We start from the raw sequence: 12,150 nt of genomic DNA, 5'->3' as shown, positions 1-12,150 counted from the left end.
TATACACACACACTATAAATGCAACACAACTGTACAATGAAAATTAAACGTGCACTTATTATAAAAACAAATATATTGTATATATATAGGATCTTTCTAGCTAGACTGTAGATACTTCTAGTGTTTGCCATCCAATATCACTTAATTCAATTCTGTTATATAAAACTAAAGCCTTATATAGGTATAAATGACAGAGGTATCTACACATACCTGCAACAGACCCTAAGCCCAACTGCTGTTTTTGAATGCCAGGCCATTCTGATACTTCCTGGAAGTGTTGAAGTTTGCACACCACACGCTCCTATTGGCCAGTGTGGTCACCCATTAAAGTAATGTGCATATATTATATCAATTTGAAACTAACCCGTTAGATTGTAAGTGCATTCAAGGTGTAAAGCATCAATATTGCTCAAAGCAAATGTTCCTTGAAAATAAATACAAAAAAACTGTCTGGTATAAAGTGCAGGCACCCAGCTAGTAGTTTTTTGGGGGATTAGACTTGCTTTATTAATAAAAATAACCCTGACCTGAAGAAATCTTAGTAGATTTCAGAAATGCTAAAAGATTTGCATCTTGTGAAATCAGAAGCCGCTCAGTGTACCTACTGTTTCTGCTAAAAGGAGACTCTGATGTAGGTAGGGCTGCCATGTACCTTATGTCTGAGAAGTTAAAAAGAATATAACTAACCCAAAGGGACATATCCTAATGTTGTGTTAAGCAAAACATGTCAATTTATTTAGAAACAGAGCTCCACATTGCATTTGTATATGTGTATTGGTTAAAGGTTACTTTAAGATCTAAAACTGGTTAGATTGCCGGCAGGTAAAAAGTCTGGGTAGGAATGTAAATAGACAGAGAAAGATATGTAGGTACAATAGTATTGAAGGTTTTACTGGCAGTAACAAGGATTTTAAAATGAGTTCTATCAGCAACGTGCAGCCAGAGCAATTATTGGCAAATGTACACTACTAAAGTGTCTCTCTCTCTGAGCTGGAGATACATGGCATGACAGTTTGTAAAGCTTTCTGTCACATATTGTTAACAAGGAGGTGGTGTTCTACAGCAAAGTGTAGGGTGTGTTATACTTCAGTTTTCAAATGCTCATGAAATGTTGGACATTAAAAGCAAACTGGTCAAAAATTGGAGATTCAAGCTATATAAAATTCTGTACAAGCAGAATGTATCTCCTGCAAAAACAATCAGTAGATATACTGTAGATATAGTGCAGTATAATTCAAGCATGTCCATCCCCCCAAAGCTCTCTTATGGTCAGTTATGTCATAATGTCAGATGCTTTAGGAGGCCCAAAATACTAAATTGACAGCCACCCTTTTGTCTTTTTGCTTATTTTCTCTCAAAAGGAAGGTAGATATGATTGACAGCTGTTGCCTTTCCTAAATCCATGGTGACTATTGCTTATGTGTTTTATTCTCTAGAATATACTGTTGCATGTAGTCCTACCTATCTTTCAAATATCTTCCCGATAAATAGAAGATACACTTACAGTTACTAGGTGAAGACTTTGCTCACTTTTTAAAATAGGTACAATATTTGCCGTTTGTCTCAATCCATTGGTACCAAACCAGTGATTAAAAGGTCATTAAAAATGATAAACAATGGCTTAGAAAAAATGTAACTGAATCCCTAAGGGACTCGTGCTTATAAGCCATCTGTCCAGGTGCATTATTCACATTAACTGTATATACAATTATTTCTGGACCTTATTAATTTTGAGCCACAGTGGTGCACATGAGATTGTGTTAATACCATCCTTATATTGTAGATAAGCACCATCAAATTCTTTTGTATACACAGAGCTAAATAAGATATTTAATAGGTTTTTTTTCTCTTTGTCCACAGTTCCCAACTCTTAATTATTAGGTAAAAAGACCTAGAGGGTAATTACCTAAGGAGCCGAAGGGTCCAGCCGTAGCTTCGGCTGATCCTTCGCCTCACCTCGGCTCCCAGAGCTCTTTGTTTCAGTCGAACTGAAGAGCTGCTGTGGGGCTATTCACAATAGCCCGTACAGCAGCCAAAGGCAGCTGAGCAACTCACCGGAACTGAACGCATATACTTCGGCTCATCTGAGCCAAATGACAGCTATAATGGCAGATCAGCGATCTCACATGACCTGCGGATGCTAAGCTGTCATTAAACAACAACTGGGTGGAGCCGGCCATGACGTTATCCAGTCATGCCTTCAGCTATGACCCTCTAGCTTCAAGCAATTTCCTGGCTCCAGTATGAGCTTGCATGCTGTAGCCCCCCCCACCTACCGACTGAACTGGAAAAGGTGAATGTTTGGCTGTTCAGATATGTTAACAAATGTCAACAAGAGATGTACTTACATTTACAAATGATTGTAGCATTATACTCCTGCACCACCTTCCTGGGTAAGTGAGGATGAGGAAAAGATTAGTGCCAATCAGCACCAACTTGATGTTCTGAGGTGGGTCCCACTACTGAAGCACATATCTGCTACTTAATGGCATATGGTGAGTATAAGCATAGCAAGAGGCCTGCTGGCACAGATGACATACAGGCTGAGACATCAGCCTTCATATCAGCCATGCTTGTTTGGTATCCTTTAGAAGACTTGGGTCATGCAGTCTTGTTTTTAGTTTAAAATAAGGGATGCATTAAAATACTTGGGCAATTTAAAGCTCAAAAACACATTGTGGAAGCAGTTCAGACAAACCACTGGCAGGGATGATTCTGAAATGATTTCATTCTGAAAGCAAAGTCAAGAATAAAGTAAACTTGGCTGCTAATTTTACCCAATACACATTGCAATAGTACTAAAATCAGAACAGCCATTCAGTTTACCTCCAAACCATTAAACATTCCTATGATTCTGACATTTTTAAATGACTTGAACCAGAATTATCAGACTTTTTACAGTGTGTACCGCTTCTAATCACACAATTCGTTGCTGTGCAAGCTTCCTCTCTGAGAACGATGGTGAGTGGTGCCAGGGTTGCATCTTCACAGGATCAAATTCAGCGCTCTGTTCATGCACCATATTATGAGTGTCAAGATGCAAAATTTTTATGTGTTGAGTGAAATATACCTACACTATTCTTTTATACAAAGGTATCATTAAAGTAGAAGTGCAGTTTACATTTTTCATAATAAATTGCTCAACAATTATTAATATACAAAATGCAACTTTACCTGTGATATTCTCCTTCATTGTGGCACTGTCCCCATGTGCCTCTTACAGGTTTAAAGACAGCCAGCATTATTGAACACACTTCCTGTGAGCTCAGACTGTTATGGATGCATCCCCAGGGGTTGCCACATTATGTTGGCCTAGGCTCACAGTAGAATTCTGCAGAAAACAGTGCAGATGCCATATTTCAGCAGTATTGATTGCTCACTGCTGCAGGAAGAAGAGGACCCTTGTATGTCCCTGGGATGGGGGGGGGGATCTGGATATAATGTACTGTATGTATAAGAGGAAGTTTTCAAACATAGGTGCAATAGGGGGTTTTGGTAATGTTGAGAGGTGCTTTAATTTTACAGGCCCTTTGATGCCATTAACGGCATTACACTGACACACAGAGACCCAATGTAAGCAAAATAGTTAATTTATCTCACTAGGTCTCAGCCACCAAAACAAAATGAATAAATAAAATAAAATTAGACTGTAAGCTTGAAAGAGCAAGAAAGCTGTGCCCAGAATCACCTACAGTGCTATTTAAATGAATATTTATGAACAAAACACTTTTATGGCATAGACATTTTAAGACACACATTCAGCACACATTTCTTCCAATGGTGACTTTCTATACGGTTTCCTGGAAATCTGTTTGTTTAATGTAACATTTTATGTGATGTTTCAAAAGACATTTGAGATGCACATTTCCTAAAGCTACAATATGACATAACTGGCTGACAGCTCTGAGTTCTAGAAGAACATCCGATAAAAGACATATTCAAAATGACAATTTGTGTGCAGCCAGCCCTGGAAAAGCCAGTGCTGTCTCCTGTGCCGGAAACCTGTTTATACAAACAAGAGAAACACGTTTCCTGCAACCTTCTATGACAAAAATAATCCTATTTTTAAAGGGAGCAACACCTACACTATGTGTGGCATCTTGCTACAGGGATTTCATAATATCTCCCTTACTTAAAACTCCTTCCTTTACAGCCTAAAATACATTTTATATAGTAGTGGCACCATTTCCTATGCCTTCCTGAATAATATGCATAGATATGAATCCTCACATGATGTTAGCAGACTGATATTAGAAAACTCCAGTCAGGATGGTCTAGAATAGAGGTTTTAACATGGCCAGTAATAACATTATTTACAAACCCCAGAGGCAACTGTTCTGCATAATGTCTACTGAACACAGGGTTGAGAAGGTAATATATTGTATATTAATATTATATTGAAAGGAAAAACAATTGAAATGGTCATGGGCATATTGCACCAATGAAGTGTGTTTAAAAGACATTCTTCTCTTAAGCTCAGAGTTTCCAGCTCTGTCCCAGCCCCCCTTGGAATTTGTGGTTTTCCAATGAAATCTTGGGTGTTCCCACCCATGTTGTGGGCCTAACTAAAAAAAAATCCTAAAGCAAGATTGACACCCCATCAGATGTACCGAGAGGCAGAGATATTGCCACTCAGAAACGCAGAAATATATGTTTGCATTTTAAATCCCAAGCATCTACTCATAATTGATTTTTGGGTTCACTGACCCTTTGGTATACAGAACACATCCTGTTCACATTGTCTGTTTTGTTGCAGCCAAACCCTTGCAATTTGCTGATAAAAAAAAAGTATGTCAAGTAGAAATCCCATTATTTCCTATGTGGCTGGTACACACCTGTGTGCTGCAGTTTAATGTGAAAGATGAAGGGAAACTCTTAGGGCCCATTCACACCTTCAGATGTGCATTACCTGCATGCACATTGAACAGTGTAAAGCTGGCCATACACTAGTAGATTTCCAAACAAAAGATCTTTCTTTACCAACAAAAGATCTTTACCACCTGAAAATGCCATCAGAGACTGACGAATGTCGAACAAAATGTTGTTTATTTTAACGTTCGATTTTGGAATGCATGGAGTTTCCCGAACAAAAACCACATTCATTGTTAGATTTTCTTTTGTTCGAGAAAAAAGTTTCAGCCTGCTCCTTGAACCTTTTTTATCACTATGGTTGAAATCGATGATTGATTTGACCACATCAACTAATAGAAAGTCAAACGAAAGATCCTTTGAAAATCTACTAGTGTATAGCCACCTTAAATCCAGCCTTGTAGTTTTAATCTCAGATAAGAAATTTGTGCAGGCAATATGTTATAAACAAAAATCATCTGTTATTTTACCTTGCACTGACAGAGAGTGCATTCTGTGCTGTGCTTAATCCAAGAAGATCCTGTAAAGCGTACCACATTGGTTTCGTCAACACAAGTCTTTGTGATATCATTGCGTATTATGTCAGCTTGACACGGGTCGTTAATGCATCGTGGACAGCATTCACTCTCAGGAACAACACTAAATTCACAGTCAACTTCTGGGCAAGGCAGAGGCCAGCAATCAACTTCTCCTTGCTGAAATATACAAAAAACAAAACAAAACTTATTTTGATTTGTTAGTTTATCAGCATTTGAGGTTGAACTACTAAACTTATGTAATAGCAGGTTATACCACATACCATTTCTTTGATTTTTCTTTCTTTCAAAGTATTTTATTGAACATTTTCATCAAACATTGTATCAATAAAGAAAATAATTAGTAGAAAGGGGGTGAGAATTCAAATAACATGTATCCAAGATCAAACCCATGTAGGATAATTAGTAACCTGGGGACAAATCTGAAGAAGAGGAATAAAACAAACTGCTTCCTAGATAACATGTAGCTATGGTTAGTGTTACAAGTACTCATATAAGAAACAATGAAAACAGAGACAAAATGAATGTCCCATGTCTAGGATCAGGAGGAGTAGGAACCTTAGTGTTTGGTACAGTGGCAGCTAGGGATGCAAATTAAGAGCCCAAAATATATGTAACAGAGGAGTGTGAGTTTTATAGATGGGATAGCTATCTGCAAAAAGGATAGGGGTAGTCATAAGTGAAAATCAGGGGACATTCAAAATTTTGAGTTGCTATCAGAACAAGAAAAGAGAGGAAATCTTCCAATAAGGGACACTTGTTCCATTGGGAAGATATCCTCTCCTTTTCTATTGAGTCTGCATAACAGGAAGTTATGGGAAATCTCAGTAATAAGAAACAGTTGGCAAAAAAAAACTGGTTTCAAACCGTCGCTACTCTATTCAAATTTAAAAAAATATTTTGGCTATAGATACATTTACTGTTTAGGATTACAGTGCATGTTGTAGACAACACCTAAACTAGGCATATAAAACAGTCTGCAGATGTTATGGCTAATTTATTACTAGGGATGAGTTCAGGTTCAGACTGAACCTATTCCAAACCTGAGCTCCTCCAAACACAGAAGAAGCTACCCCAAACACAGTAGGAAGCTCTTTCTGTGCCAACAAATCAGTTGCAGGAAAATAATTCCCCACCTGCACTGGCATCATTGAACTTATATGGCTACATGCCTATATTAGGTATATTGCATTTACCTAATATGAGTATGTCACTATATAAGGTAAATTACGTCAGTACAAGCATTCTTCCACCTTGTTTACATGCAGCTGTCAGTAGGAGTTATTTATTTATATAATTATAGTTCTATGCCGCTACCTTGTTTTACTTTGTTAGCCCAAATTTACATTCAGGACTCTTTCAGACTGTTTACTATATCCTGCTACCATTTATAAATATAAAATATACTAATGCTTTATTTCTTTAAAAAATGCCATGTTTGAAACAAAAATGGAATATAAAATGTTGGAGGTGCCTGGGAGTTTCAAATGATAACCAGACAAGGAATATGCCATTTCTTTTTTGTAAATTTTGAATTTACAATAGAAACATTTATTATAAAGTGGAACACTATTCTCATGTAACCAGATTAGTGTAACGACATTGCTATATATACACAGGTACGCACCAAACATCTGCACTGCTGACAGTTTTGTACCCAGGTTTCTCCACTTTTATAGGTAATGTCTCCATTTTGATGCAGGCACTGACTGCTGAGTCGTGGATCGCATTCAGGACAGCAAAACAAGTCAACAGTTGGGTTTTCGCAATCACAAACCATGCGACGACACATTACCAGCCCAACCTGTGGAAAGTATACAGCATTATTTATCTAATTATATGTATACATAACAAATAAAATCTGATATCACTATGTTGTGAAATGTGGAATTCTTTGAAAAAACAAAACTGACCTGACAAGAACACACCGAGCACCGATCATTATCCAGCACCCAGATTTGCCCATTGTGCTTAATCTTGCCTTCATGTATACAATCACCAGAACAGTTTTTTCCATGTGGACAGCGGCAGTCATACCCACCATCCAAATTGAAGCAAACAGTATCGTTACTGCAGCTGTGTCTTCCAGTTAAACATTCATCAATATCTGCAGAAAATATGAGAAACAAATCATATTCATTCTGCCAAAGTTCAATATTCAAAAGATATAAAGAGCCAAAAAGCTAAAACACAAATGCATAAATTATGTAAAAAAAAATACAGTTGCAATGTTATATATTCTTGTTGTTCAGCCAAATTTATTTCCAAAGTCAAAGTTAAAGTCAGCCACTGATATTCTGGCAGCAGAATTTTGAATGCACAAAAAATTTGCATGTCAGTTAAAATCTACAGTATTTGGATGGCCAACATCTTTTTTTTTAAATATTTCCTATAAAAAGAATGTATTCATTACAAAATTAGCTTAAAAACCATGATAAAACCTCTTGGGAGGACGCTTTGGAGGACAGATCTGTTGGGTTTCTTAACCCAAACAAATTTAGCTTGGTCATGTTGCAGATGAACTCTGTAATAACCACATGCACAACTAATGCTGGTTTAGTCCCTGTCCATGGTACTGACAACTAACAAACATCCCATTCACACCTGTGCATTTTCAGTTGGTGTGGTGATTTATGAAGAGTTTTGCTTGAACTACCAAGATTTTTAAAGTTAGAATAATCCAATCATAACAGTGGGACTACTGAACAGAATACATTTAGAAATGTTTGACTGCTCATCTGTACTGTAACAAAGCAGGTTTGGCTCAAAATGAGTAACATAAGTAAGGTTACCACATAAAGTATGTAAGCCAGACAAGCACATCATTCCTAAAGAAAAGCTTTCCCAAGGGGAACATGGGAGTTGCTACTGCTGCTTGTTTTCTTTTGTAAATGCTACTTGCTTGGTTGCAATATTGACCTGTTAACCTCAATGCATTCTAAGTCTGTGACATAGAACAAGTATACAGATCAGAAATTTACATACATAGTTACATAGTTAAGGTTGAATAAAGATACAGGTCCATCAAGTTCCACCTATGTGTGTGTGTGTGTGTTTTTTTGTGCGTGAAAATTTAGACTGATGATTTAGCTGCTAGATACTGTAAATGACCTGGGTCAGTGACACCGAAAGTACTAGAGGCAGATGCTGGCAGACAAGAAAATGGCAATTCCAGAAGGAGTTTAGAAATGGAAACCAATGTATGTCTCTTAGTACATATTTACTCTAAAGCCAGTGGTTGCACCATGAATTACCCATAAAATATGTAAGCCTCCCAAGCTTGTGCTGAATAAACAGGCTCAGTGAGGTTAAACCAATCAATATAAACCATCTTAACATTTACATAAGGGAAAACCAGTAAATCTATTTAATTGAATCGTTGCACTTCACAGTAAATTCTGTGAGTTTGACATCTGATTACAGAAGTCAGGACACATAAAATTTACAACAGCAGATAAATGAATCAGTGGTCATATGACTTTGCAATTCTATCAGTGTTAAACAACCAATGCGCAGTACTAAAATCCAATAAAAGAAATGGTAGCAAAATAAATATAATAACTTGACATTATTTGACTGCTGAAATGTTAGATGTTTTTGTAAAACAGGGTACAAGATAGAGTACTTTTATAAAAATCACATTTTCAGATAAGCTATTTCATAGACTTGCACATTTCTAATGTATGCATTTGCCAATACTTTATTTTACATGAAAACTGTATAGTTTTGACATCACTATAGCATTTCTATAATCTCTCCCACTGTTCCACAAATACCTAAGACAGTTAATTTACTGAAGGAGCAAAGCATGATCACAAACAGAATTTTACTTAGCTTGGTGAATAAGGCTAAACTAAACGAAAATAAAAAAAAAGGTAATTTGTGCACGATTGCTTTATTCCACTCATCATATCTTCACCTTAATATTTAAGTTAAGCGAAAATAAACTTCAGAAACTGAAAATTTGCTTACCATATGCAAGCAAATCCCCAATTTTAATGATTTTCAAAGTGATTCTTTACAAAGTAAATTTTCCCTTGATGTCTCTTTATTATTTTAATATCTGCTGGTTAAAGCTTTAAGCCCCAGAAATTTGACTTCTAGGTGCAGTCTGAGAGGCTGAATCACCTACTGATTCCTTGTGTAACTTGAGGACTCAAGCTGCAAAATCATCCTGCCACAGTTTCAAATTGTGTTTCTATGTTCAGAATATACTGAGCATTATACTCACTAGCACACAAACAAGAGAAGTACTGCTGTGCGGCATCCATTCAGAGTAGGAAAAAAATACATCCAGCAAACAGAAGACATGAAGGGACACTGTGTGATATTTATGTATAAAGAGTGAAAATAGAGAAATCTGTGCTGTGTGTATAACAAAAGAAGTAGTACTATGTAATGTCTATAAGCTAATGTTGTCAACCTTTTAAATAAAAAAATAATCAAGACAGCAAAACACACATTAACTGCATTTTACACATATGAATACATTATGAATGTGTCACAAAATATAGGGCCAGTTCAGGTATTTGGCGAAGAGGAAGCATCAAGGGTAATTTGCACATCATGCAGTGTGCAAGGTGAGATGGGTAAAAAAAAAAAACAGGGGTACTCCCTGAATTTTAGGGTGATTTGACATGGCTGCCTCTTCACTGGCCTGACTCCATAAGAGTACATTCTGGTTGGTTGTTCTAGGTTACTCCAATAAAAACATTAGTACTCAGGAACTCGGTATTAAATAGAATTGTAGGAAGTTAAAGTTTTCAGGTGTTTGTTTTGTTTACCTGGAAAAAGCACATATTTATGAGGAAAAAAAAAACCTTTTAGGGTCTGATTTTAATGTAGTTATTGTGAATTTAAATGTGGATACATTAGCTTTCTATGATTAAAGTACTGTAGATAGGTAATAGAATAAGAAAATGATTTTGGTTGCCTAGTAACTCTCATACTGTAGGCTGTAAAACAGAACCAGGGTTGCTGGATCTAATCACATCTTAAGCTGACAAAGATAGATCTATACTGAATACACAGTATGTATCAAATACATGTTGGTCAATGGCTCATTCCCATGGATGCAAATACAGGTGTATGGTCATATAGCAGAAAATGTGCCTGTATTTGCCAAGCATGGGTGCCGTGCCCCAGTTGTTGAGTATTTGTGTCCATAGGATTGTATGGATAAAATACTTTAAGCATTTGTGCACATGTAAATGCAAGTACCAGCATTTCCACATGCATGAATATGGGTGTAAGCTTCCAAATACACAACAGCTGTGGCTCCCAGGCACTGCAAATAAAAGCATATTTTCTGCTGTATGCCCATACTCCTATATTTGCGTCTGTGGGAATAAGCCCTTTTTCAGTAAAGTAGTGCAAAGCGAACTTGTAATATGTCAAGTTTATCAACCTCTAGCAACTTTATAGTCTACTTTAATTTATTATACATTTATTTTAGGTCACAACACTTTGCATATTAAAGCTGCCTCTTTAGCTGCTTTACCAAATAAGCCTGATGAGACGTATGTGTAAAGGAAAAAAACATTGTATAAGGAAAGGTAAAGTTGCTGTTCCCCACAGCTATCACTCTGGCTACAGCTTTCATTTTTTTAAACAGCACTAAACAAACGACAGCTGCGGTTTCTAATTAATGCAACTGCGTATGGATTACATTTGTTATAGTTGTTCTACTTCTGCATGATAATCTACAGGAAACCATTTCCTGGATGGCAAGCTGTTTTCATTTTCTTTTTTGTATGTTTATTTATTTCAGGATCCTGCTGCACAGTTACTGGCTTTAGAAGATAGTATTGCGTTTAGCTGGATGCCCGTTGTAATTCATTTTATATTCTTAGAGGCCTATTCATCACCAGAAAGAATATAATTTGTACTTCAGATAGAAGCACTCCACATTGCTACTCAGCCTTTATTTATTTCAGTTTGCAGAGCGGAGGAAACATTCCCTGGGCTGAAATAATGAATTTTTTTCTCTAATCCTATCTCTCTCTTTCCTATATGGAAAGAACACCTTGGACTAATGTACAGCTAAAAGTACACAATATAACTGTATTTTACTTTTAGTTTTACAGAACAGACTGATTGCAAACAAATACATTTTCAGGTTCATTTATTATGATCCGTATGAATTAAAACATTCCACACAGAGGAAAAGTATGCTAATAGTGTATTTGTGCCTTTAACATTATCCCAAGTAAACCCTTGAAGTAACTGTAATGTGAATACTGACCTTCACATGACTCTCCACCCAAGGAGAACATCCCATTGTCATGGTAGCCATCTCTGCATTCACAGTGGTACCAGCCTGGTAGGTTAATGCAGTTAGCACGGCTGTCACACTGAACAAATCCTTCAGCGCATTCATCAATGTCTAATAAAGACAAGCACAAAAAAAAACTGAAAAGCGTTTGAAGAAAAAAACATTCCATGCTATATCATACGTCTTTGTGCCACTTGCTACGAGTGGGGTGACGTTTTCTCCACTGTGCCAAATGTTTATCAATATACACATATTTTCAGAGTTTTAAAAATTATTTAGTTGCCTTCAACAATTAGTGGATTCCAGAACAATCCTATTTTTAGTTTTAGGGCAGGGAAGGATTAGATACTGTCAGGTTTTTGTTGCTATTTTTGCTCCTGTTGCTGCCTGCCCCAATCACACCCAGGGAACAGCTGTGGGCTGAATTTACTATTTCACATCTATGGAATGCGCTCTATATACACCTTTGGA

The 12,150-nt window shown here is 36.7% G+C and overlaps 1 protein-coding gene across 2 annotated transcripts in view; it reads right to left on the bottom strand.

The window, feature by feature from the left end:
- Positions 1–12,150, bottom strand: part of NELL2 (neural EGFL like 2) — a 197,077-nt gene that overhangs the window by 4,156 nt on the left and 180,771 nt on the right. For both annotated transcript variants that reach the window (XM_018559489.1, XM_018559490.1), the window contains exons 16-19: positions 11,650–11,790; positions 7,319–7,512; positions 7,033–7,209; positions 5,340–5,564 (exon numbers count right to left, since the gene is read on the bottom strand). In XM_018559489.1, coding sequence (XP_018414991.1) covers positions 5,340–5,564; positions 7,033–7,209; positions 7,319–7,512; positions 11,650–11,790 — 737 coding nt within the window. The remainder of the gene's footprint in view (positions 1–5,339; positions 5,565–7,032; positions 7,210–7,318; positions 7,513–11,649; positions 11,791–12,150) is intronic.

This window comes from Nanorana parkeri, unplaced genomic scaffold, assembly GCF_000935625.1.
Source record: "Nanorana parkeri isolate BGI_ZX_2015 unplaced genomic scaffold, ASM93562v1 scaffold399, whole genome shotgun sequence".
NCBI classification, from domain to species: domain Eukaryota; kingdom Metazoa; phylum Chordata; class Amphibia; order Anura; family Dicroglossidae; genus Nanorana; species Nanorana parkeri.
The sequence above is the reverse complement of the archived record's forward strand: the minus strand, read 5'-3'. Positions and strand labels throughout refer to the sequence as shown.